Genomic DNA, 26,889 nt, shown 5'->3' with positions numbered 1-26,889 from the left:
GGCTGCAGCCCCTTTCAGGCTGTGGCCTGGATTTGCTGAGGGACAAGAGGGCTAGGTCCTACCTTGGTCCCATTGCGGATGGCTCTGAGAAATCATGGTTCCTTTCTCTGGAGTCACCTTTCCAAGCTCTCCAAGGTAAAAGACAAAGGAAGCCAAACTGCTAAGTTGCAGATTTTGCCTCAGGCAACTAAATTTATTAGCAAGAAAAAAATTTTTGTCAGCCCAGCACTGACCAACAAAGTACACTGTTAATAAAGGATAACAAATCTGTCACTTAATTCATAAAACATACCTCAAGCAGTTACAACTAAAAATAAAGTTGGATTTTTGTTTAATTTAAAAGCCTTAAAAATAACAAGCAATATGTTTTTTTAAACGTGTAGTAGACACAATTGTCTATTATACAATATACACTGTACACAAGTAGAGCTTGGGCTGGGTGGGTGAGATGAAGGGGACAGAGAGGGGGTTCAGGATGTGAAGGTGTTTATATCTGAATCCAGATATGAGTTGAAATGCTGTGGCATTTAGAAAAGAGAACTACTAGAGTGACAGAAAAATTCATATGCTCATCATTGCCCCCCAGAACCCTGAACTGAAAGCAGGCATGGGGGAGGTGAGTAAGGAGGAAAGGAAGAAGGGAGCAATTAAATAAAACCTCTTTAAAGCACACACAGTACACAGTGTTCATCATCTGAAGTAGAGAGTATAAGGCAACGTTCTCCATAGAAAAAGAGGGAATCAGGAGGAGTCCGTGGGCATCAATCATTACTTTTTAAATAGAAAGTTGGAATGTGCTGGAGGAGAGTGTGGCAGGGCTGGGGTACATGGAGTGGAGGTGGCCTCCTGCCTTCTCCAGAGGTGGGTGCCAGAGGGAGCCCTGGGTGTAGGGCCCTGGGCGTCCACAGTGGCCGGCGGGGCCAGGGAGGCGCTGGGGGCAGGGGGCATGGCACAATGCAACTCCGGCAGTGTTGGGGATAGGGAGTGTGGGGGCTCACTTTGCTCCTCGACGGAGTGAAATGTATGTTTTCCTTTGGAAATAAGGGTTCCCAGGCGTCCTGGTTTAGAACGTCTCATTGGGCACGGCAAGTGTCCATGGTCAGGGCAGGCCAGGAGCTTGTGGTGGGAAGGGAAGGGCCAGGTGCAGCCACAGGGCTTCAGGAGGAGGAGAGTACAGGAGCAGCGCTCTTTCCTGTGGGGACACAGTCACAGGCCAGGAGGGGGCTGAGGGTGGGCACTGGGCAGCCGTGGGGCTCCTTTCTGCCAGGGGCCCAGGCAGGGCACAGATGGGAATTGCATCTTCGGGGCCTCCCACCGCAGATGGCCTTACAAGTTCTTCGTGACCAGGTGGGTCTTGTAATGCTTGGTGAGGTGGTCACTCCTCATGAAGCGCTTCTGACACTGGGCACACTCGAAGCGTTTGTCCCCTGGGAAGAGGAGATGCCCATCACCTACATAGCCCACATACAGACACTGTCCCAGGCCCAAAGGAGAGGCAAGTGTGAGGGGCACCCGATAGAGCTGACATCGCTTGTCACGCATTCCACCCACCTCCTCTTACACATTTGCTCCCTGTCATACTGATCTAGACCCTTTCATCAGTTCTCATTTCTCTCTGCCCCCTTTTGACCTCTCCAGTCTACTTTGTTCCCATTCCTTCTCCCTTGCCCAAGATGCTTGTACTTGAGCCCCTGCACCTAGGAGTCCTCCCACATAGGGCTGTCTGCCTTCTTTCTTCTGGTCTTCATCCCTCTGACTCTAAGCCTGAATCCACATCTTTCCCCTCGCAGGGAAGCCCCACTCCTCTCCGATCTTGCCAGCCCTGAGCACTTAGTCTGAATCATACTGACTCAGGCTAGTCAGCTGCTGTTCTGTGCAGAGTTTACTCTTCCGCCTTGGAGGCGGTGGGTATGACCTTTCCTACCACACTAGCCAGGAGATGGAGCTTTGGGTCACGGGTCTCCCAGCCACAGTCCCAGGACAGGTGTCTGCTTGCTGGAGGCATTCACTCCAGCAGTGTTTGCCAAAATGTTGTGCCGTGGACCACTGGGGACACCTACGACAATTTCAGGTAGTAGTTGGGTGAACATTTTTCTAATAGTGTTGCATTTATTTGCCAGCACATCAAAACCTGTAACTCTGATAGCAAACCTGTGATATCTTTATCAAAAATAATATTGCTTAGAACATAAATGAGTAAAAAAGATGGAATAATTTAAGGGAAATCATCAGGTACACGACAGTAGGAAGGGCAGCATGGAATGGGGATCAAGAGCGTGGCCTTGGAGTCAGAGGGCCTGGGTTTGAACCCAGCTCCCCCAGTCACTAGCTTTGTGACCTGGCCAACTCTCCACGCCTCAGTAAAATGGACATAATCAAAGTACTCTCCCAGAGTCCTGACCAGCTTTAATTTAGGTAATCGGTAAAGTGCAAAGATGTCAGAAGTCACCAAAGCTATGTAATACAATGACATTACTTTGGGAAATACTGTGATAAAGGAATGGCTTGAAAGAATTTCCCATGTAGTCCCTGGACATTCAGTAGCTCTTGCTCAGTGTGGCAGTTCCTTGGCAAAGTCAGGAGTTTTTGATGTCACTGAGGGCAGTAGAGTGGGGTTGGGGGGAGAGACAGGGTGCTGACCTGTGCAGGTGCAAGGGTGCTGTGGGGGATGGGGAAGCTGATCTGTGTGGGTGTGAGGGTGCTGTGGGGAGGTGGGGGGCTGGCCTATGTGGGTGCGAGTGTGCCAGGGTGTGGGCTGACCAATGTGGGTACGAGTGTGCTGGGGGGGGTTGGGGGGCTGACCTGTGTGGGTGCGAGCATGCCGCTGGAGCTCATCGCTCCGTGTGAACCTCTTCCCGCAGAAGAACCAGTTGCAGACAAAGGGCCGTTCACCGGTGTGCAGGCGCACGTGGGCCCGCAGCAAGGACGTCTTGCGGAAAGTCTTGCCACAGTCGGGGATGTGGCACACGTGCTTCTTCTTGCCCTGCTCTCCAGACCTGAGAATTGCGTTGAGGGTGGGGTGGAGGAAATGGCAAGAGGAGAGGGAGGAGGTAGAAGTGGGGTCAGGAGCAGGATTTAGTGAGGATGTAGGTTCAGGTCAGAGAGAACAGAGAAGGTAGGAGGTGAGGTGGCATGGAGCCAAGCACTTCCTCTCAGTCTGTGCTGGCTCAGAGCCCTGAACAACTGTCCCCAGGAGGGTGTGGGGACATGGCACATGCCAGGCTGGTGGTCAGGCCCCTCTCCTCAAATTACCTCTTCTCCCCATCCTTGCAGTTGGGACACGTGCAGGCCATGCGGCGCCGCTTCTCCCCGGGCTGGGTCTCTCCAGCCAAAGCTTGCTCCATCTGCAGCTGGATCTGGGTGGGGCTTAGCCCGCTGATGGTCAGGTTGTTCCCAGAAACATTCTGCACCGTCAGCTGCTGCTGCCCTGTAGGGACAAGGAGGGCACTGTGCAGAGTTAGGAAGCCTGAAACCTCAGGGCAAGTCTACGTCCCTCTGCACATGATAAGCATGATAATCACAGCAGCTAAGATTTTGTTTGTTTGTTTCGTTGGTAGTTGGCCAGTAGGGGGGTCTGTGATTTTTTGAGAGCCTATTATGTGCCATATACCATCTTAGAGACCTTATATGTATTAACTCATTTAATCTTCACAACCCTGTGAAAGTGCTATTATGCCCATTGTACAGATGAAGAAACTGAGGCTCAATAACATATCAAGGTCACACAGCTATTAAGTGGTGGAACCCAAACCTGCACCCAGGCAGCCAACTTCAGAGCTAGTGTCCTGAACCACTATGTACACAGGATGTTGTCCACATGATTTCAGTCAGGAAGGATCTTGTCTTGGGTTGTCTTGGAGAGTTTCTTCCTGAATCTCCTCCAGCCTTAGGCCCTTATGAGATACCAACTCTGCTTTCAGGAAAGTCTCCAGGGATTTTTGTTAATAAGAGTGAAGGAATAGTTCTATGGGCTCTGGGAAAAATCAAGTCCTCTTAGACAGGAATCAGGGCCCTGAGCCCAGGGCAGCCATGCTGAGTAAGCTTTTATAGCAGCTGCCTTGCCACCACCCATCCCTCCTCAATTCTTAATTTTGAACCACAAAGGGTGCTAGGTCTGGGTGGAAGGAATACTTTTGTGCAGCTAGAAGACAAAGTCCTGAGAAGCCAAGTGCCTGCTCAGCAGTTTTCGAAAGGTGTCCTCATTGTGCATTCAAGAGGGGCGGCTGGGTCTTCAGGAACCCCCAAGTTAAAACATTGGCCATTTTTAGATTGGTTCTGTTTTCATACCTTCCCACTCGCCTAAAGTGAGCCAAGAAATTGCCTGCCCTCTACCTTCCCCCAGTTCTGTAGGTGGAGGCTGGTAGTCTAGTTTCCTTTTTGAGATACTATTTTCACATTTGTAAGACTCTTTGTAATAAAATGGTACATTTCTATTAAAAAAAAAATCAAGTCCTCTAGGATGCCTTTTCCTCCCCTCTTAGGGTCACCTCAAGTGGGAAAACCAAATGCATAAAGTGCCATAAATTCACTTAGGATCATGAGAGGAGATTCAGAGAGCTCCCACTACCTTGAAAACTGCACCCAGGTAAAAAATTCAAGGAACCATTTTTACTAGGTAGCTCCAATTTTTCCTCTGATGATTTGCAAGGCAGCTTTCACAGTGTAAATGTCACCACTGAACTGAGGTGCAGCAGCAGCAGCAGCATAAGCTATTCCTACTGCCAAAGGTAAAAGTCCTTCTTTTTCTTTTGGCCTTAACTCAAGGCTTTCTCCTCCGAGAAGGCTTCTACAACTTCCTTTACCTGAAGTCTACCTTGAACACCTGTCCCTGGTCTCTACCAAACTAATATGCATTTGTATGAAAGTTGGATAGTTTTCCTGAGCATATTTGTTTTCTCCATCATATTCAAGTCTCCAGCTGTCGGGGCGGGGGACAACAGGTATCTAAAACTTTCTTGCAGAAGCTCTCTGCTACTGTAAGGACAAAGTAGGAAGATGTATGTGGATGTGCTCATAAGGGACCAGGCAAATGATAGGCAGTCTCCTCACTGCTGTTACTGGGAACCCTGGGGTTGGCCCGCCATGCCCATGTGCCACGCACACAGGTACTGCTGCCCCCAGCCGGGTCGCAGCACCTTCCCTCACCGCCAGTGTTGGTGATGGTGACGGGCACACCCTGGACCTGGACGCCATTGATGTTGATGGTCTGCATTGCCTGGGCAGCTGCCGCCAGCTGGGCTGCATTCAGACTGATGATGCTCCCAGCAGGGGCAATTTTTGGCAGGGGACGCTCTTTTCGAAGAATTGTGGCAGAGTGCTTTTTGCTGGTCCCACTCAGATGGGGAGCCCGGGATGCAGGGCTGCTACAGGTGGTGGTGGAGGTGGCTACGGCTGTTGCTGGAGGGCCGTCCTGGACAAGGACCGTCTGCACCTCACCAGAAGATGTGCGGATATAGACCTGGGAGGGGCCAGAGAGAAAAAGTCAGTGCCGTCGGAGAGACTGAGCTCCTGGCACCATCAAATCTTGCCCAAGACAGAACTGGGAGCACCTCTCTGTCAGCCCAATTTCTCCTTCAATTAGCCCAAACCTACATTTATACACTGTTGCTGTCAACAAACAGCTGATGGCATCCCTGTAATAAGATGGCAAATGTTCAAATGTTGACTGTTGATGTGAAACCAAACATTTAATTTACTCGGCAAGGAAAAATATAATTGCCAAACCTCAGAACTGGAGAACTAGAAGGCAGTACACTGTGAATGACCATCAAACAAATGTAAACGGGTTCATATTAGTCCTTAAGACCTACGTATTAATGAGAAAGAATTTATCTCCAATTCAGATTGGCAAAGATGGAAAAATAAAATAAAATAATGCTCACTGTTGGTGAGACAGCAGGAAACAGGCACTCACTTGTACGTTAGAGTGAGCGTATGACGTGGGCTAGCCTTGCTGGAAGGAAATGTGGGAATATGTGTCAAAAGCCTTGAAAATATTCATGTTAGAGCCTGAGTGGGGTGAGGAGAGTGTCTGTGGGGGGAGTGGCAGTAGCAACCGGGTACAGCAGGCTGAGGAGGGTGTCCACATGGGAGAGCTGAAATGGCTGTGGAGACAGTTACCTGCACAGGGGATCAACCCAGAAAGGACGTTTATTAAGGATAGTGGGCGTGAGGTCTCTCACTGTCAGAGCAGGGAGTTACAAATATGGAAAAGGAGAAAGCTAGACTGAACCCTGTTGGTGTTGGATGGGAATTAGAGATACTGGTGGAAACTCATGGGTTTCAATATATACAGATAGAGAGATACAGATATAGATGTGTGGATATATGTGCGTGTGCCCAAATACATGTTCATGTATCTGTATATGCAGGTATTGTGTGTGTGGTTGTATGTATATACATGTACATGTAGCTATAGATACTTCTAGCTGGGCCCACTGAGAAGCACTGGGAACAGCAACACCCCAGTAGCAATCAGCCAACCTGGCACCCAGGCCTTCGCTTCCAAATCCCAGGGAACCAGGCTCCTTAGAGAAATAGCTGATTCCAGGGCTGGAGAAGGAAAGTGCAAGAAACACCTGGAACACATGTTGTACCGGAAAATGAGGAAATGCTCACAGAATGGTGGGGACGTGTGAAGGGGCTGGGACAATATAGACATCAAAGTAATAATACTAAGGGATTATAACCCACTGAATAAAAGAGGAACCCTTGAGTCCATACTGACATGAATAAATAAATGGGAAAGACGAGAATGACAGAATGAAGAAAACTGCTATCACACACATCCTCCAATAAGAGGAACCAGAACTTCTAAGAGAAACGGTTGGTCCCAAGGCTGGGGCTGGGAAGACACAACGAGTGAAGTTCTGACACACCCCACAGCATGGAGGGACCCTGACAACATAATGCTAAGTCAAAGAAGCCGCTCACAAGACACCACCTGTGGTATGATTCCTCTCACCTGAAATGTCCAGAACAGGCAATATAAAGGTAGAAAATAGACTAGTGGTTGCCAAGAGCTGAGGGGAGTGGGAAACGGGGAGTGAGTGCTAAAGGGTACAGGGTTTCTTTTGGGGGTGATGAAAATGTTCGAGACTTACAAAGTGGTGATAGCTGCACAACTCTGAATATACTAAAAACGACTAAATTGTACACTAAAAGGGATGAGTTTTATTATGCGAATATCTCGATAAAGCAGATTTTTTTAAAAAAGGATAAGAGCATGTCAAAGGGACACAGGAGCCAACCTTTGTCCCAATGGCCAAAGCTGCAACAACTTGAGCAACAAAATAATGTAGTATTGGCTTATAACCCAAAGTATAAAATAAATATACATGAATCCAAACTGATATAAATAAATGATTGAATATATAAATAAATGGGGGAGAAGAGGTAAATCTTCCTTATAGAACAATTCCAAAGAATATATGTAGATACTCTCCCTTCTGGGATGTAGGGCTTAATTCCCACCACCCCTACCCCCAAAGATGGCTTAGACTTAGCAGTTCACTTCCAAAGAATACAGTAGAGAAAGGAAAAAGTAGTCACCTGCAGTGAAGAAACCTGACAAACACTACCTTAACCAAATGACAAAGGTTAATATCATCAGAGATGTCATGTACCCCTGATATAGATGAGAGGGGCATTTTGCCTCTGGTATTTTTTCTAAAAATCCGTAACTGCAGTCTTATCATGAGAAAAATAGCAGACAAACTCAGATAGGGGGATATTCTACAGGGTACCTGGCCAGTACACCTCAAGACTATCAAGATCATGAAAGACAAGTAAAGACTGAGAAATGGTCACGTCACATACAGAAAGGGTCTGGGGAGTCAAGACCACTAAGTGTAATGTGGCATCTGCATTGGATCCTAGAACAAGAAAAGGACATTGATGGAAAAATTAGTGAAATGCAAATCAAGTCTGGAGTTTAGTTAATAGTAACATACCAATGTCAGTTTCTTAGTTTTGAAAACACCATGGTAATGTAAGATGTCCAATAGTGGGGGAAACTAGGAAACTCTCTGTACTACATTTGCAACATTTCTGTAGGTGTAAATACATTATAAAATAAAAAGTTAAATCAAATATCATAGGGCCGAGCCCGTGGCGCACTCGGGAGAGTGCGGCACTAGGAGCGCAGCAACGCTCCCGCCGCGGGTTCGGATCCTATATAGGACTGGCCGGTGCACTCACTGGCTGAGTGCCGGTTACGAAAAAGACAAAAAAAAAATAAAATAAAAATAAATAAATCAAATATCATATAAGAGATATTAACTGGTTAGAGTGTGATATTCTAACATCAAAGTCAAGGGTTTGCATCCCCATACCAGCCAGCCACCAAAAAAAAAGATATTAAGTGCAAAACAAAAGTCTGATGAAGAAAAGTCTCCCTACATAATACTAATTAATTAAAAAGAGGAAAGAAAGTAAACTTAAGGTGCAGAAATCTGCCAGCCATCTGTTTAACCTTCCCAGTAGTGGGACAAATTGAAATCTTGCAATACCTTTTAGGATGCAGTGAGAACACAGCATCACTTCTGTGAAAGTTCTGCAAAAAATGAATAACCTGCAGCTAATCATGAGGATACATCATACAAACCTAAACTGAGGAACATTCTACAAAATAACTGACCTGAAGCCTTCAAAAGTGTCAAGGTCATGAAAGTCAAGTAAATAATGAGGAAGATCAAAAAAGACTAAAGAGACATGACAACTAAATGTGATGGGTAATCCTTGATCATATCTTTTTGCCACAAAGGAGTTATTGAGGCAAGTGGTGAAACCTGAATGGGGTCTCTGAATTAGATAGTGTGTTTCACTGCTAATATCCTGGGTGTGATGGTTGTACTGTGGTAGGCAGAATGTCCTTGTGTGTAGGAATGAAAGCATTCGGAAGTGACAGGGTGGTCATGGTGGCACTCATGATTCAGGAGGGAAAAAAGTTCTGTTAAAAAAAAAATCCTGCTGTGATTTTGATTGGGGTTATTTTTAATTCCTGGATTATTTAGGACTGTGTTTCTCAGTTAAAAGCCAACAAACAGGGCCGAGCCCGTGGCGCACTCGGGAGAGTGCGCTCCCGCCGCGGGTTCGATCCTATATAGGGATGGCCGGTGTGCTCACTGGCTGAGCGCGGTGCGGCCGGTCACAAAAAAGACAAAATAAATAAATCAATAAAAAAAAAGCTGAGCCGAGCCCGTGGCGCCACGCTCCCGCCGCGGGTTCAGATCCTATATGGGAATGGCCGGTGCACTCACTGGCTGAGTGCCGGTCACGAAAAAGACAAAAGAAAATAAAAATTAAATAAATAAATAAATAAATAAAAAGCCAACAAAAAAACTTCATATGTCATCACTTAATAAACACACAAATCTCATTCCCAGTTTTCTGCTCTATGCCCCTTTTTCAAATCATCAAATCATTGCTATTTTGCATCAGTGTTTTGTTTTTGTTGTTGTATTTGTATGTATCTGAAGGGTCAACAAACTTTTTTTGTAAAGAGCCAGATAGCTCTGTCTTGTGTACTCAACTCTGCTACTGCAGTGCAAATATAGCACAAAGGGGCATGTCTATGTTCCAATTAACCTTTACTTACAAAAACAGGTGGATGGGCCAGATTTGACCTGAAGACCCTAGATTGCCAATCTCTGATACAGAATATAATACATTTTTTTATAATGTGCATATTTTTTACCCACTTTTAGGAATTTATTTGGCTATAGGATTGGAAACAACCTGAATATGCAGTTAACAGGGTATTAATTGTATAATAATCAGCATATCAGGATAATGGAAAACTATGTAGTCATTAAAAAATAATGTGTGGCTAAATATTTCTGCAAATGTATGATTATTTCCTCAGGAAGACGTGGGGTAAGTCCTGCCCTCATTAATCTCAAGACATGGAACCTCACGAAGGCAGGGAGGCACTGCCAAGGATGTGCACCTGAGCAGGTGTCGCCTCAGTTCTTCACCTTTCGGTAAGTCTGAGAATGGGACCTCACAGATACGGTGATAAATAACAATTTATAAAACATCACCTGGCAATATATAATATGCCAGGAGGGAAAGGCATTCTAGGGCAGGCCTCAGATTTCCTCCTGCAAGACTTCCATGTCCACAGCTCGAATTCGAGGGCACTTCTCCACCCAGAAGATTGCACAATTTCCCACTGTCACTCATTCAGCTCTCTCTCTATAGACAACTAGATGACAAATTCCTCAATGGCAGGAGCTGTTTTTTTACTTTAAAAAAACAAAACCTTGTCCCCAATTTCAACTGTAGCACCTGGCGCACATAAGACACAAAGAGTCAAGGTAGAAAATGGAAAAGAGGGGGCCGACCCATGGCGCACTCGGGAGAGTGCGGCGCTGGGAGCGCAGCAGTGCTCCCGCCGCGGGTTCGGATCCTATATAAGGATGGCCGGTGCGCTCAGCCGCGCGGTGCGGCCGGTCACAAAAATGACAGAAAAAAAAAAAAAAAGAAAATGGAAAAGAGTGTGGGGTTTGAAGTTAGAAATTTGAGTTGAATCCTGGCTCTCGTCATTTATGCCCTAAGAAATCTCAGATAACTTTTCTGGGTTCCGGGCTCTCCACCTGCAACATGGGCACAACCTCTGGCATTTAGTTGGCATGCACAAAGAATAAAACCTGCCTTGTAGAACCAAATAGATTCCACAGTATTATAACACCCTAAAAAATGACGAAAATAAGAACATTCATCTTGAATTTAACATCCCACATGAATCTAGCCTAAATGTTCCCGCTATAAAGCTAGGCTGCTTATTCTTACTTTTTATTCTTCTTGTTAACAATGACCAGCATTTTTCTCATTTTCTTACTTTATATCAAATTCTATGGTTCTGAATGAAGTTTTTTCATTCTTGCTACTGTTCTGAGTATGTAATTCTATAAAAAATAATAGATTTATTATTAAAAAGTATAGGGCTGGCCAAGGTTAAGGGTTCAGGTCCCTATGCCACCCAGCCACCAAAAAGAAAAAAAGTATATATCCATCTCCTACTCGTCTCCCAGAAAACACCCATGAAGAATAAGGACCAAAATATGCCTATGTTTTACCTGATATCTAAAGATATGCTGTACTTGGCCCTATAAACTGAAGAGAGCCTGTTTGTCAGGCAGAAATGGCCACTTACTGCTCGCCCCAAAACAATACTTTCTCCCAAGGCTCACAGCAAATTAGAGGATAATCAGCATCGTCTTCAAAAGCAAGTGCAGGGGTAAGCGGAGGAGAGGGAGGAGAAGCAGAGGGTGCGTGGTACCTGAGTAGGCGTCGTCTCAGCCGCCTGGATTTGAAAGTTCTGGGAGGGCTTCTGGGGGACGGTGGGGAGGGTGGCGGATGCTGCTTGCACCACCCGCAGAGCCTGCTGGGGGATCTGCACCACCTGCTGCTGCTCGGCCTTGGGGGGCACCACCTGCACCTGCTGGACCACAGCTGGTTGGCCTGCGCCAGGACTCTGAACAATGAGCAGGTTGTTTCCTGCCTGGATGATGTTGTCTGCAGTGGTCTCAATCAGCACCGTCTCCACCTGCTCAGCCACAGCCACAGAGGGCTGGGAGGCAGGCAGGCTCTTCTTCCTCACTTTCTTGTTAGTCTTCGACAGTGGGGTCAGGGGGCTTTCAGTGAGGAGCTGAGTGGGGGCTCCGGCATCGCTGGCATTCACCAGGTTGTTGACAGGCAGAGTGAGCGTGACGTTGCCGCCCCCACCTGTCAGCTTCACCACATTGGCCCCACTCTGCACAGGGGTAGTGGTTGTGCTTGACTTTTGGACAGGAGCTGGCTTGATGGGGACAGGCTTGTGACTGGACGGTGAGGGGGTGATGATGGCTTGGTTGGTGCCAGGGATGATCTGGATCTGGTTGGTGAGATTGGGCTGCACTTGGATGGTCTGGGAACTGCTCGCCTGAATCTGAGGGACTGCCTGGTACTGGATGTTGGCATTTGATCGGGTCCCTTTGTTGATCATGGTGGGATTCTGGATAGCGAACACTAGCTGCCCTCCAGGATAGGAGGTGCTCAGTTGCGACCCCTGAATCTGAAGGATATTTCCTTTGGAGGACAAGATTCCAAAGCTATTCTTGCTGGGACTGAGAGGGAGAGGGGCAGGTTTGATAGGGACGAGTTTCCGTGGTGTGGGCTGGGGGGGAGCAGGAGGTGTCACAGCAGCTTCAACAGCTGGGGGACCAATTTTACTACATGTTGCAGCAAGCAGGGCTAAGGGAGATGGCTGGGAGTCCTGCAAAAAATCAACAGAGAAAAGGAGTTAGACATGAAGGCCCACTGCCTTTTGTGATCCTCTCCTCCTGGCAACCTTCCAGTGGCTCTTCCCACCCCTGTAGCAGGCGTGTGCCAGCACCTTCCCTCTACAGTGTCTCCTGTCTCCCCTTCCCTGCTGGTTTGTCTGTTAAGTAAGTAAGGGAGAAAAGGTGGGAAATGTCCTTCTCAGGAAGGAATTCCCCAGAAAGAACCAATGGACAGGGAGAACGGATAGCCTGAGCTGACCTCCTACTCCCCTCTGGCCTTGTTTCTAACGGGCAGTGAACCATCCTCTGGTCTTAGAGGAAGTTCCGGTAGCCCACCACAGACTGGTGGCTCCAAAGAGGAAGGACTGAGGAAGAGACAGAGGGAAAAAGAAAGGGAGGGGCAACAGGAGGAATAAACACTTTGGTAAAGTGTTTCCTTGTGCTTGGTACATATGACTTTATAGATTGGGGAGGGCTGCTTTTTCAAGGCCGCAATGAAAGAGCCTCTGTTTTCCTTTTATGGGTGGTGGGGTCTGGTGGAAGGAATGTTAAGTTTAAGCCTGGTTTTCCCCCCTGACCCAGCTGTGGTGGCTTAGGTAAATGGTCATGGTTTCTTAGTTCACAGAATGTGGATAACTGAGCCTTTTCCGGTCTCATATCCTAGGGCATCTAGAGTGAGACGGTGATGAGAGAGAGTTTTCAGTGTGGTTCAACATCAGCTTCAGTGGGTCCACAAGGCTGACACAGCCCCCAGCCCTCAGAGCCCCCTGCCCACTCGCCTGGGTGGTGGAGGCAGCGGGCTGCAGGTAGTCACTGGGACTGACGGCAGCAGTGGCAGCCATGCTGGTCTGTGGATCTGCTGGAAGAGAAGAGACAGAGGAATGCACAAGATGCCCAAAAAGCACCCAAGCCCACTTGCCTCAGATTTTCTTTGTGCCTCTATTTGTTGCTGCTTCCCTGAGAGAGGTTAACCACCTTCCCCACACTTCCCCACTTGAGGTTAGCTTCCCTATAGCTGCCCTACATCTGTTTCGGTAGATGACCTCCTCCTCTCCTCAGACTCAGCTGTCGAGGCTGAGGACAGCTGGTCCTGCCTCCAGCTACCATAAAGTCTGGGATAACACAAAGATACCAAGACTGTACCAAGACTGCCTCAGGATCTAAGCTGTGCCACCTGTGCAGCCCTCTGGGCTGGGCACTGTTCACTCTCCCTGTCTAGACTGGAACCTCTCTACGTTCGGCGGGGCGAGCCCCTCAGTTATTCCTCTAGCTCTAACTGAAGCTACCTTCTCACTCCTGCTGTAGCCAGATGCCAAGCCAGCTTGGGAGAGAAGCGTCGCTTGGCCAGGGTTCCTGGCAAGGAAGATACACCTGCTGCATTCCAGCCTGGGGTGTTTTATGCTCAGCCTTCACCACAAAGACACAATGGCCCCACATGTCGATATGTAGCATATGGATAATTTCTTTATTCTTTTCCTTTTAGCAACTGGCCAGTACAGGGATTGAACCCTGGACCTTGGTGTTATCAGCACCACACTCTAACCAACTGAGCTAACTGGCCAGCCCTATACTGGTAATTTCTTTAGGTGAATTTACACTTTCACATAGGACCATAGGTATGGCCCCAGAGGTATCACCGAGACTGGGGAGAGTTAATGACTGAATATAACAAGAAGAATGAAAATAGAGTAAATTCTATTTTTCATTAAATGTGTATATATTTCTATATATGAATACAGCCAAATAGTAAAAAGTGAAAAAAAAAAAAGCTGAAATGATAAAAGCCAGTATTTCTTGGTGATAGAATTTTGCTTGATTTAAAGAATTCTTCTCCTTGTTTTTCTATATTTTCCTACAACGAATATACTCTATTATGCCTTTTTTAAATAAAAGAAAATAAAGAAGTTTGAGGAAGTAATGAAGGGGATCTCTACTGTGCACTTAAGTCTGATCTAAAAGAGATGATAAGGAAACAGGTCTGTGCCACTTTAGAGTTCATAAATCACTAAGGAAAAGATCATTGGGCAGAGTTAGCCTTGTACCCTAGACTTTTGGAAACTACATTTCAGGAGGGACAGAAATAAAAGAGGAATTACTTTGGAGACTCAAAAAGACAAAAAGGCTCAGGAATTGGAGCCCCTGTTGGGCATCTGGCGAAAAGAAAATAGAGGTTGTGGAGAAAGCAGAACCATTCATGTTTTGGCTGGCCTCTGGCTTCACTCTTTGGGACAATGATTCTTAACAGGGAAAAGGTAAAGAAAAGGTAAAGAGGGAACTGAAGCCCAGGACAGGTGATGGGCTGGCAGGAAGTGCCTTTAATGCTTACCAAGTCCTAGTCCAAACTACACTCCACAGAGCAAGCGAAACTTTGCAGACACACTTGCAAATCGTGTGAGGAGAGCCAGAAGGCAGCTCTAGGTAAAACTGTAGATGCAGATCCTGAAATATTACAGACATTGATTCCTGACAAAATCCTAGGACAAATGATTGAACAGCACTACAGTTACTGAAGGAAGGAAGGAAGGAAAGATCACAGATCCTCCTGAATAAGCACGGAGTCACAAAAACAAGTCATGCCGAACAAGTCTTTCATTTTCATAGTGTTTTGGGTGGACACATCAGGAGAATGGTACAACCATGCATGTTATTTCAACAGGTATCTGACTGAAATTTTCATAATATTCTTGAGAACAAGAAGGGAAAAAATATGGGCAGGATGATCATCTAGTTTGGGGACTAAGCCGAATGTGCCTCCATCTAAGTGCTGAGGAGTTTGCTGCCACTGGGTCCACCAGGGTGTCTCAAACTTGAAGTGGGTCCCAGGACCAGCGTGCACAAGCATCTCCTCAGAGGCCTTTTTATTCCTGTGTTTTCATTGTGATGATCACCTTTGTAGAAATGAACATGTAAGAGCCGGCCGTGGCTCACTCGGGAGAGTGCGGTGCTGATAACACCAAGGCAACAGGTTCGGATCCCTATATAAGGATGGGCGGTTAGCTCACCTGGGGGAGCGTGGTGCTGACAACACCAAGTCAAGGGTTAAGATCCCCTTACCGGTCATCTTTTAAAACAAAAAGAAAGAAAGAAAGAAAGAAATGAACATGTATCACAGATCACTGGCTGACTGTTGCTCTACCATCTCCTGCACATTTCAGGGCTTCTGTGTGTGTTTGCAAGGGCAGCACTGTAACTGTGTGGGCTACTGAGGACAACCTAATTCTAACCTAACCTTTGATTCATGATACGTCTGTGCGAAGTGCAGGATGACATCTCTTCAGAAGCAGTGGGAGGACTGTGTCACTCAGCACTAGCATACTGCAAGGTGGCATGCAGAACTCAAGGGGCCCAGAGTGTCGAGTCTGTGCCATGCTTCTGCTGAAAACAGCAATTTTGGTTTACTCAGACATCGTCCTCCCAGAATAATGTTGTTCGTTTGAATTTTACTGGCTTTTTTGTAGTTGTTGGTTAACTACAAAAGGAGCTAGATCAATGAGTTGGCATGCAGATTTATGTTCACACGAAATTAAGTAAAATCGTAATGTTACATTGAAAAGAATCTAAGTCACCCAAAAACAGTTTTTTTAGAGCAGAAGTGTTCAAGCTATTAGACCATGAACCACAGTCATAAAAACAATTTACATCAACACCTAACACATGCACACCCACACACAACCATACATCTCTGTCCTGTGCTCATGCAATAAATGTTTTCTAAACAAAATTTGTTCTTATTCCATGTGATGGACTTTGATATTTTTCTACTCCATTTCATTTTTTTAAAAGCTGGTTGAGACCCACTAAATTGGTTTTGTGCACGGTCTGAAAAATGCAGCTTTAGAGTAGTCTATCTACCATCCAAGTTCGGTAAACAGTGCAGAGAATTAGAAAGCAAGTTAAACTCGCAGATGTCACAAAACCAACAAGGACTGTAAGTAAACACAATGGGTATCAGTATTAGGATTCAAAGAGATCTTTAAAAACTGACAGTACAATGCTTAAGAAGAGCACAAGCCTCCAGCCCTACATAAGAATTCTGACTGTGCTGTTCATTAGTGGGGTGGCTGGCACATTCCTTCCAGCCTTACCACGCCATGTGTAAAACAGAGGAAATGTCATCCTCATAGGATTTCATGAGGCTTTGCATGATTTACATGAAATTTACATGAAAGCATGGAGCATAGTCCTGGCATATAGTGGGTAACCAATAAATGGTTGCTTAAAGTTTAGTAAATCCTGCATTTAGGTTAAAAAACAAATCACATGCATATAGCACCGGAAGACAGAGCTTAATAGTGCTTCTCATGTAAAAAAGCCCCAGTGATTTTTGACTCAAAGCTAAATGAGAGCCAGCAAAATCTAGATATAGTTGCCAGAAAAGCTACTGCGATCTTGGACTGCATTTCCAAAAGTTCAATCATAGAACAAGAAAAATAATAGTCCTAGTGTATTCTGCACACTTGGGCCACATATTGAGTGTGAAGATCCATTCTGAAGGACACTTGGAAAGGGGGATTTTCAACTGGAGCTTGCTCAGAGGAAAGCAGCAAGGGCTGTGATCAGGGTGCCAGTATGGAGACATTCACCAGGGCATCTGTTCCATATGTAGGCTCAAAGGATAGTGCCAAGACTTGTGCATGGACATTTCAAGAAGGCAGATTTCAGTTTAGTAGAAGAGAGACATTTCAAAATATGGAATCAGTTGCCTTTGGAGGCAATGTTCTCCATTCTCTGGAATCATTTAACCATAGATAGGATGTGTGTGTCTGTTGGAGATGGGACGTTGAGGCAGGGTAGAAGTTTGGATCAAACGATCTGTAAGATTTTTATACTTCTCAGACCATGTTGCTGATAAAAATACAAGATGACTTAGTTGCTGGCTGGGCTGGGAAGGAAGGCAGGGGCTCTCCCAGAAGGCTGTCTGTGTTCAGGTCGCTTGGCTAAAACTGGTGAACAACTCTCCCTCACCCAACCTCTATTATGAAACAGAGGGACACTGGGAACAGGACAGTGCAAATGAAATGAAACAAAATGAAAAGTGGCCTACAGATTCTTAGTCATCTCCCTCTCTCCCTTTGCAGTCATTATTACCCTGGACTCGGACTGTTTGGAGACCGTGCTGGGCTCTGAGTGATTCTTCAGTTAAAGCAGAATCTATTGAAGCAAGCTGCTGACTGCTGGCACTGGATATTGCACCATTTGTTTGGTTTCATTTTCCTCCCCAGCTGGCTCTTGAAATACTCCTGTAGATTTCAAACCAATGTTTGTAAGTATCTCTCCTAGTGTCACTCAGAGCTTTTTGACCCTGGGCTGCACACCTGGGCAACCAAAACAAGAACGGTCTCCCTGCCATTGCAGAATTATATCCTGGGATTAACCATGAAAGGGGAAAGAGAAATGGAAATGAAAAGTGGTTAAGAAGAGGTAGCAGAGATACATAACTGCAAGACTATGATCAAAGGTGCTTTAGAACCTCATTAATTTGGAAACATATTTAAAATGTGTAATTTGGACATAAAGTGTGCTTAACTTTTCCTTCAGAGCCCATTCACATGGCTTCACGTAACTTCCATAGGCTGATGACTCCCATGTCTGTCCAGCACAGGTCTCTCCTGAGTGTTGGACCCGTATACCCAGCCCTCTGTGGGCTTTCTACTTGGGCTGGCCACAGACACTTCCAGTCCCAAGCTGTCACCTTTGCCCATTTTCTCCCCAGCTTTCTCGTCCTCACCCACCACAGGCTTCTTCCAGATGCCTGAAGAGGCTTCATCTCTGCTGCTGCCCTTCCCTTGCTTAGAGCTCTTCTCTCTCCACTAGTTAATGCCTTTGCCCTTCAGGGCTCAGGCTGGCTTTTTTCCAGCAACACGTATTGAGAGCTATTACGTAACTGTCATGTCATTTCCTCAGAGAAGCCTTTCTGGAACCCCTGAGATGAGGTGAACTGCTTTGGGAACACTCACCACCCCTTAAATAATTCTGGGCCTAATGTATGGGAAGGCTCCCCAGGGTGGGCCATGCCTGTTTTCACTGCTGAACTGATGATCCCAAGCCCAGGACACATTACACAGCCACCTTCAGTGCTTGTGGGTTAAATGAATATCCTTGGTTAAATCAGCCTCTTCTGGCACTCCCAATCACAAGGAAACCTCAGCATCATTCCTCATCGCCAGTCATCAAGTCCTAATGATTGTGCCTCCAAAATAGCAATCACTCCCCAGTCTACCGGTTGCTCTCCATCCTCACTGTTATCCAAGCATTAACTCCCTTCTGCTCAGCCTAAAATACTTCCCAAAGCCTCCTAAACGGCTTCCCAGACTCTGGCCTGGCCCCCTCTTTTCTTGCCTCCACAATTCGGTCAGAAGAATCTTTTTAAAATAAAATGCAAATCCCATCCAGCCACCCCACTGATTAAGCCCTCCAAGGTACTGTTTTCAAATGCTCGTTGATAAGCTTAAAAAAGCCACAACAAGCTGCCCTCCCTCCTTCTACCTCTCCTACTTTGTTTCTTGTCCTTCCAACTCTCCCAACACACTGTAGTTTTTTTTTTTTTATTTCTGGAATTAAAACATGCCACACTCTCACATGGAGCCTAAAGCACACTTTCTCCCATTTGTCTGGCCAAATCCTGTCTTCATTCACAGCTCATTTATAACTCACTCAGGGAAAGCCTTTTTTGACTTCCCCTCAACCCCCAAGTCTGGGGGCAGGTGGCCCTAGTATGTGCCACTGCCTACTCCCCATGGTACCCTTCAGAGCACTGTGCTACCACACAGCAGGGGGAGTGTGTCTCTATCCTCCTATGGGTCTTTCTATGGTTGACTCAGGGAGAGCACAGTAACAGGAAGAAGGACCACTGAGCCTGGTCATCAGGCTTTGGTCATTCCATAGAGAACACCACGCTGCAGACACAGGGAATGAGAGAGAAAAGGGGCCCACAGAAATACCACATCGGTGGGCTTTAGGAAGCTTTTCTCCCTCTGGGAGGGAACCTGGCTCAAACTCCACATCCAGGCCTTGGGGGTACTCGCCTTTTTTGCCCAGTGGGTTCCTACCATCCTGGCTATGGCTTTCTTGGCCCTCTGCTCTGGTATTTTCCCTGGAGGAATTTCACTCTGCACAAACAGACCTTCTGTTGGCTATTTTGGTCAGCTCAGCTGGGCCTGAAGCCAACAAAGCAGTTTCTAAGCCCAGGCTTTCCCAGTTGCCTGGCCTGGAAGAATTCAGAGCTGATCAGGAAAAAGTAAGCCATGGCTGGCTTCAGAGAACAAGTTGGACCTCAAAGGAAGCTGATAAATGGGCTACAAGAATCAGCTTGGACAGAGGGAACAGCAGCCCTTGCTGTGAAAGACTACAAATTGCGCTGAACATTTCAAAGGGAGGCAAATCTCCAGCAAAACAAATTTCATTGACTTAAACTAAATGAAAACAACTCTGGGCAGTGGCTCCCCAATGCCACAGGCTGAAAGAGGAAGGTGAGTAAGGAATAGAGATCTTATCTCCACCCAGACATTTTACTGAGCTTCCTATCTTCCTACCCCCAGCTCTAACCACGCCCAGCCTCTACCCACGAGCCTTACGTGTGTCCAGTTTCATGAAGAAGTTAAATTTTCTTTCATCAGCTCAGATCCGTTGTCTCTCCTCCTCTTCACACAAAATTCCTTACAATTGTTACCTATATTTGCTGTCCCTAATTTCTCTCCTGCCAGTCTTTCTTGAACCGGCTCCAACCACACTGCACCCTCTCCATCCATACCACCCAAACTGCTCACACCACCAGAGACCTCCATGTTGCTAAATCTAATGGCTAATTCTTAGACCTCATCTTCTGTGTTATCTCACAGTTGATCGCTCTTCCTCCTTGAAACTTTCGCCACTTGGCTTCTAGGACACACTTGCCAAGTTGGCCTCCTACCTCTGGCTACTTCTAAATCTCCTTTGCTGGTTCTTCCTCTCCTCTCAAATTCTAAACAGTTGGGCTGCTGCTGGACTTAGTCCCAGGACCTATCTTTCTTCTGCCTACACCTGTTTCCTGGGTGATTTCATCTGGTCTTCTGGCTTTAAAAATCAATATGGATTCTATATAATGACGACTCCCAAATTTCTATCTCCAGACTTGTATATCAGACTGCATACTGACATCTCCACTTGGATGTATTAACCTCAAGCCATCTCAAACCTAACCAGCCCCAAATGGTGCTCCTGATAGCTCCCTAATTCTGTGCCTCCTTCAGAATTCCCCACTGCACGGAATGGTATCTCAGCCCTAAAACCTTGGTTATCCTTGACTTCTCTTTTTCCCACACCCCACATTTGACAGTCAGCAAACACTTTTGGCTCTACCTTTAAAATATATTCCAAATCCAAAACAAAACAACAAACAAGCAAACAAAAAAATATATATATTCTCAATCTGACTGCTTCCACCACCACCTGTCATCACCTAGGTCCAGGTCCCCATCATTTTTTGCCTGGATAACTGAAAAAGCCTCCTAGTTGGGCTTCTGTCAACCTATTCTCAACACACAGCCATAGTGAGACCCATCAAACTTAAATAAAATCTTGTTACTCCTCTGCTCAGAGGCCCCGTACTTCCCCATCTCCTACTCAAAGTAAGAGCCAAAGTCCCCACCATGACATATAAGTCCCCTATGTGACCTGCCCTCCTGTCACTCTCACTTACTGCCCTTGCCATGCTGGCCTCCCTGCTGTTCTGAACACACCAGGTACAGCCCCTTCTCAGGGCCTTTGCACTGCTGTTCTCTCTGCTGGAGTTCTCAGCCTCCTCCCCATACCCCAGACTGAGAATGGCTCAATCTCCCCATACCCCCTTCAGGGTTTTATCCAGATGTCACCTTCTCATTGATACCTTCCCTAACTACCTTATGTAAATTGTCCCCCCATTTTTCCTATACTCCCTCTCCTATTTTTTTTCCATATCACTTCCCGCTGTCTAACAAATATCTATTAGTTACTTATTGCCTCTTGCTAAGATGTAAAGGCAAGGACTTTTCTCTGCCTTACTTACTACCCAGCACACAGTAAGTGCTTAATATATATCTGTTGAATAAATGAATGAATGAATGAGTCCCATAGGCTGTGGAAAAGGAGAGCCTAAATGGAGTTTAAGAACCAAACAAGAAAACTTGCAGGTCTGCCTATACTGGCACTAGGAGTAGAGGATCCACTCCACAGGTCAGCTCACCTGACCCAGTCACAGATGAGACTCCCAACCCCACCAGTCACCCAGCACTTGCTGAAAGCTGTGCATGCGCCAGTGTAGTCCAATCCTGCTCCTGGACAAATACTTCAAAGCACACACCTCACAACCACATATCAGGCACTACATTTCAATGCTTCTTTCATTGGACATGTATTGGGGGAAGTTAGTTAAGATAATGAGGGCATCTGAATAAGAATACCTCTTTTCTTTTTTTAAAAAAGATCTCGATTGGCTTGTGATTCTAGAATCGGGCAACAAGTTATTCCATAAAACAGAATAAGTGTTCCAATTAGCCAAGCAGAAGAAGTTGGTTTTATAAAGAGAAAAAGGCTAAAGGAAGCAGAAACAAAGAACAAAAAGCAGATTGGTCATTTCAAAGCTATTTTCCTTGTAAGGTGGGAAGACAGAACAATAGAAAAATAACATCAGGTTACTTCAGGCTATCTCTTTCATGTAGTGTAAACAGAGGGAATTTCATTATCATACCTATTGAAGATTTTTTTTTTTTAAAGATGACCAGTAAGGGGATCTTAACCCTTGACTTGGTATTATCAGCACCACACTCTCCTAAGTGAGCCACTGGCCTTGAATACTTTTCTGTCTCCACCCTCAATTCCTCTTCCCCCTACCATATAGGGAGGGACTCTGGAGAAGTGGGGGGGGGGGGGCGGGGGGGGGGGAGCAGCAGAGGATTTTGAGAAATCTTTACCTAGTCCATGGTCCCTGGAAATTGTGCAAAGTTTTTTTTGTTAAAGAATACATACCTCAGAATTCTATCTTAGAGAACAGGGGAAAAAAGAAAGCAAGATATACTTTTTCCCCTAGAGAATCTCATTATGTACAAACACTGCTTTCTCTGCTCTGGCACATTTATTTGTGAGTCACTCCCCACATTCAGCCCTGGCTACAATCAGCTTCTGAAATGAGTGGTGACTTCATTTCCCCTAAGGAGAGAGGGCTGGCTAACCATTTACTTTTTTGAAGGCTCATTAATGTCTTGGTCTGTTTTTTTTCCAGGTGATCTGAGGAGACTTACAAATAGACATCGACTGAGGGCAGAAATATTCCACTTCCAATCATATGGCCCTGCCTCCTGTCTCTTATTCCCTATTCATGCTCTCTCAGAGGCAACTCTGTGACTCCACCAAATCTCATTGAAGTCGCAACCCCAAAGAGGGGGCTCTAGAAATGTGACATTTGGAAATGTGCAGGCCAGTATCTGCTTGCTCCACCTGAGCCACTTTCACCCTGTGGCTGAGATGTAAGGCCACCTAACAGCCTAAATCACCATGAAGGGACAAACTGGCATCTCAGAGCTCTTAGGATCAAAAACAGTCACCCAAGCTAAACCTTTGCATTGCAGTGTGGTAGGGTTTCTGGCTAGGTACAGCAAGCAGTTCTGATGTTGGAACAAAATGCAGCTAAGGAAACAAGATGCCCAAGTTTTTGAAGGATTCCAAAAGTTGGGTCTGCAAGCATGCTTGCCTGGGACACAAACAGCTTTGACAGCACTGCTCGGAGGTGCTCACTGGGGTACACTGAGAAGGCTCTCAGCCCTTTCAGACCCCCTTGCTCCTAAGGAGAGCTCATCTGCCAAGGGCACACCAGCCTGAAGCCCAATCTGATGAGAAACACAATAATCTCCTATGCCAGTGGCAGCGTCAGAACATCCTGAAAGAGCACTAGCTAGACATGTAGTGGAAGCCAGGGCTTCCCCCAAGCTGCTAGTGCTGACTTTGAGCTTGCTCCTGGGCTCTTTTCTCAGTGTTCCATGAGGCAGTAGGAAAATCAGCTTTCCATTTCAAAATCTGTAAACTAGAACAAATCCACCAGTGCCACCTGGGAGCACCTCCTCAAGGGCGATCTCTAATCCCTTTCCTACTTAGCCTGACAGTGCCTTTGAGTCAGCAGTGTCCCGTGTTTTTACCCTATTCACTCATCTTGCCACCCTGCTCCAATAGATTACTGACAGAAAAGTGAGACATCCTCCACTCTGAGGTCTCCTAAGAGAATGCTGCTGGCCAAAAAAAGATCTGATAAGGAAGAGCAACTTAAGAGAGACTTTCAGCTACACTTCAGAAACATAAAGATCTAAGTGCTCGCTCAATGAAGGAAGTAATAAAGAGAAAGAGCTTTCTTTCCACCTACAACAGGGTCTAGAAGTCACACAAGGAGTTGCATGTGTAACCAAAAAAAAAAAAAAAAAAAGCAAAGCAAAAACGAACAAGCAAAAACACCAACAAATGTATTCTATAATGATGTCTGCTTCTCAGCCTACAAATGTACTGGTTTGATCCAGCCTGCAGGCAAAGTGTTCCTGGTTTAGAACATGCTGGGAAGAAGTTCACAAATCCAGTTAAGCTGCCCTAAGGGAGACTCCAGACATATCACCCAATAAACTCATAAACAAAGTATATGAGTTTCTCCAAATAGATTTTACTCCAAGTTTGTAGACTACAAGGTTTAAGATTGGACCATTCAATCCTGCAAACTCATAAGTGTTCACACCACTACATCCCTAACATTTGTAATACTCTACATATGTAGTTTTTCTGCATCTTTCTTTCTGTAGCCACTGCCTACCTGTTCCAAAGTAAGTCCTACATTTTTCAATATTTTAAAGCAGCGCTTCCAGGGCCAGCCCGTGGCTCACTCGGGAGAGTGCGGTGCTGATAACACCAAGGCCCCGGGTTCGGATCCCATATACGGATGGCCGGTTCGCTCACTGGCTGAGTGTGGTGCTGACAACACCAAGTCAAGGGTTAAGATCCCCTTAACGGTCATCTTTTAAATAAATAAATAAATAAATAAATAAATAAAAAATAAAGCAGCGCTTCGTTTGTGTGTACACATAAAACAGAGGGGGTAAAAATAAGTCTTAGAAAAAGAACATGCTTGGGCCGGCCCGTGGCTCACTCGGGAGAGTGCGGTGCTGATAACACCAAGGCCCCGGGTTCGGATCCCATATACAGATGGCCGGTTCGCTCACTGGCTGAATGTAGTGCTGACAACACCAAGTCAAGGGTTAAGATCCCCTTACCGGTCATCTTTAAAAAAAAAAAAAAAAAAAGAAAGAAAAAGAACATGCTACATTTCTATCACAGAGATGGAAGTGGGCAAAGTCCAGAAGAATGCTGAACCCAAGCCAATACTAAGGTCTACTGGTTGGCTGTAACAAGCTTAAAATGTCTTCATAAGGGCCTTGGTTGGGCAATACTTGCTTAAAGTAAGCTTGGGAATTGCCACATATGTATGGCAAAGGACTGACTGTTGTTCATTGCTTGCTACAAGGGACTCTACAACTTCTCCAAAAGGCTGCTATTAACCACCAAAAGAAATAAGAAGTTCAAGGTCAAGATATCAAAATGAACTACCCTACTTGCTGAAATGTCATGAGGCTCCTTTACCCAGACATTTGCCAAAATGTTCTTAGAGCATATTCTCTTCTATTCTTTTTGACAGGCCTCCAGAGGCCCAAACTTTAATAGAATCTGAGAGGAAAACGTGGCTACAGTCTACGTGCTGTCCACAGTGATGCCAAACTCTTCCTCCTAGAGCCAGCTGTCCCTGCTGGGAAGTCAGGTGAGGATCTAATTATGGACAAACTCTACTTATGTCTCCTTGACAAAGAGTCTGTGTCTTTAGCAGCCTAGCTCAGGGGGTTCAAAATTATGTCAGACCACCTTACATTTGTTGTTGTTGTTGTTTTTAACCAAAGAGGTTAAGCCTCTGTACAACCAAGTGGAAGAACTAGAATTAGAAAACTTACCAATTGCCCCAGCCAATGAGAATCCCTTTCCACAGGTATTAATGCCTGTTAGAAGCCACTGACATCATCAGCTCAATTGATAGGCTGTCTGACAGTTTTGCTCCCTTCATTGCACACAAGAATTTAAAACAAGACACTGCAGTTATATTCATTATTGCAGACAACAAGTTTCTTTGTGTTAGTAATAGAAATTACTACTGTGGTCTGGCTCCACCATCATTCCCTTCACAGCCTCTCTGTGCGGTGGCCAACACTCTAAACTTTCCAGCCCTAAAAATCTTATCATCCAAAACACCAACTCAACATTTAGCCATCCACAGTGATACTTAAATGCCTTCTGGAGTACAGTTTGAAAGTTTTTTACACTTTTATGCCAGTGCACCTTTAAACAGTCAGTGCCCTTCTGTCTGCAATGAAATCTAAGTAAGGGGGACCTTGGGCCAATTCATGGTTTAAAGCAAATCTACCGGCCCATCCCTTTTTCCAAGAAACAACATGTGAACAAGAAGTAAACTCAGGAGGAGAAAGAACCTCCGGAGAAAGTGCATTGAGAAAAGCCAGACTGAGTCCCTTTGGATCAAGTCAATTAAGAAACAAACATGACAGGATACTGGAATCAAAACCAAGGAATGCAGTGAGGGTTTCTCAATTGCCCAGCGGACAAGACACAGTTCCTTTTGAACTAAAATTAGAAAGCCGATGGGAAGGAAACACAAGCCGAGAAGCACGGATAGGAGCCTGAGATCCCTAAGTCAGCAATGGGGATGGAGGTGGGGTAAAAGAAGAAAGCAAGTATCTATTTTGTTTTATTTCTTCAGTTATTCCTTAAGATCATTTGCACCTGGGCTTTGGGATTTCCGTAGTCTCCTCTAAGTGATATCAGTTAACAGGCTGGGAGCTTTGTCAACAAGTTCTCATACTTCTCACAATTCTGCTAAAAGCTTGCAGATACCTAGCCGGAGGCTCAAGGACCCAAGGGCAAACATTAGGTTTTTGCCCTCTCCGCAGTCTTAGGAGAGAGGTCATCTGCCCACGTGTCCTGACACCATATCCTGAATGGGACACATAGGTAACCGGGTTAGCGTCTATACTCAGCAGAGCCCATATGGTTGGCACCGTCCGAATTTTAAGCAGTCCCTCGCCCCTCTGCTCTGGGAGGCCCGAATTGCAGGTGGGCGCCCCGAGTTAGAGTGAAAGACGGGTGTCGGCCGCCTCCTCGAGGTTAGACCCAGGCGTTGTCTACCGGGCGGGGAGCACTGAGGCGGGTAAGCGACCCGCCGGAGGGGGTGCCAGGCCAGCCCCGGGTGCCCGCTCCTCTCGCCAGCCCCCGGAAGCGCCACCCTCCGGCCCAGCGGGCTCCGAGGGGGCGGGGAGTCGAACGCCCCCTTCCGGGTGCCTCCGCCCGGCTGGCCAGCCCCGCTCCTCCTTCGGGCGGGAATCCTCCCTCCCCCGCCCCTCCTGAAGCCGGGCCCCGGCGTCAGGCCTGGCCCCAGGGGGGAACCTCCATCCCAGCTCCCCCTCCCCGCGGCCTCTGCCCGTCTTTCCGACCCTTGGGGGCCGGTAAGACCCCGCCGGCAGCGGACAGGACCCACCGCTCATTACGACATCTTCCTCCCTGGCCTCCGCCGCCTCCGCCG

At 46.3% G+C, this 26,889-nt stretch overlaps 1 protein-coding gene, 1 long non-coding RNA gene and 1 other non-coding gene across 9 annotated transcripts in view; 1 reads left to right on the top strand and 2 right to left on the bottom strand.

The window, feature by feature from the left end:
* The window catches only part of LOC134387771 (uncharacterized), a 33,614-nt gene extending 9,375 nt beyond the window's left edge, over positions 1-24,239 (top strand). For 2 of the 4 annotated variants that reach the window (XR_010024589.1, XR_010024587.1), the window contains 3 exons: positions 9,866-9,983; positions 17,345-17,529; positions 22,501-24,239. This is a non-coding gene — a long non-coding RNA (uncharacterized LOC134387771). Of the gene's footprint in view, positions 1-9,865; positions 9,984-17,344; positions 19,736-22,500 lie in introns of all 4 variants that reach the window. The other 2 variants (XR_010024590.1, XR_010024588.1) reach the window with 2 other exon arrangements.
* On the bottom strand, positions 166-26,889 carry LOC134387770 (transcription factor Sp2). 4 transcript variants are annotated; one of them, XM_063110202.1, is made up of 8 exons: positions 26,845-26,889; positions 15,269-15,327; positions 13,046-13,125; positions 11,285-12,259; positions 5,146-5,458; positions 3,253-3,427; positions 2,803-2,996; positions 166-1,427 (listed from the first exon to the last, which is right to left on the bottom strand). In XM_063110202.1, the coding sequence occupies exons 3-8, from the start codon at positions 13,106-13,108 to the stop codon at positions 1,327-1,329; spliced, it is 1,821 nt and encodes a 606-aa protein (XP_062966272.1). In that variant the 5' UTR covers positions 13,109-13,125; positions 15,269-15,327; positions 26,845-26,889; the 3' UTR covers positions 166-1,326. The 4 variants fall into 4 exon arrangements, with proteins under 4 accessions (XP_062966272.1, XP_062966270.1, XP_062966269.1 ...); XM_063110200.1 differs by having other exon boundaries at positions 13,046-13,122; XM_063110199.1 differs by lacking the exon at positions 15,269-15,327 and having other exon boundaries at positions 13,046-13,122; positions 26,845-26,888.
* TRNAI-GAU (transfer RNA isoleucine (anticodon GAU)) lies at positions 13,754-13,827 on the bottom strand. The gene has a single exon. It is a non-coding gene; the product is annotated as a tRNA-Ile (tRNA).

This window comes from Cynocephalus volans, chromosome 10, assembly GCF_027409185.1.
Source record: "Cynocephalus volans isolate mCynVol1 chromosome 10, mCynVol1.pri, whole genome shotgun sequence".
NCBI classification, from domain to species: Eukaryota; Metazoa; Chordata; class Mammalia; order Dermoptera; family Cynocephalidae; genus Cynocephalus; species Cynocephalus volans.
Note: the sequence above shows the minus strand (reverse complement) of the source record. Positions and strands in the feature narration are given on the sequence as shown.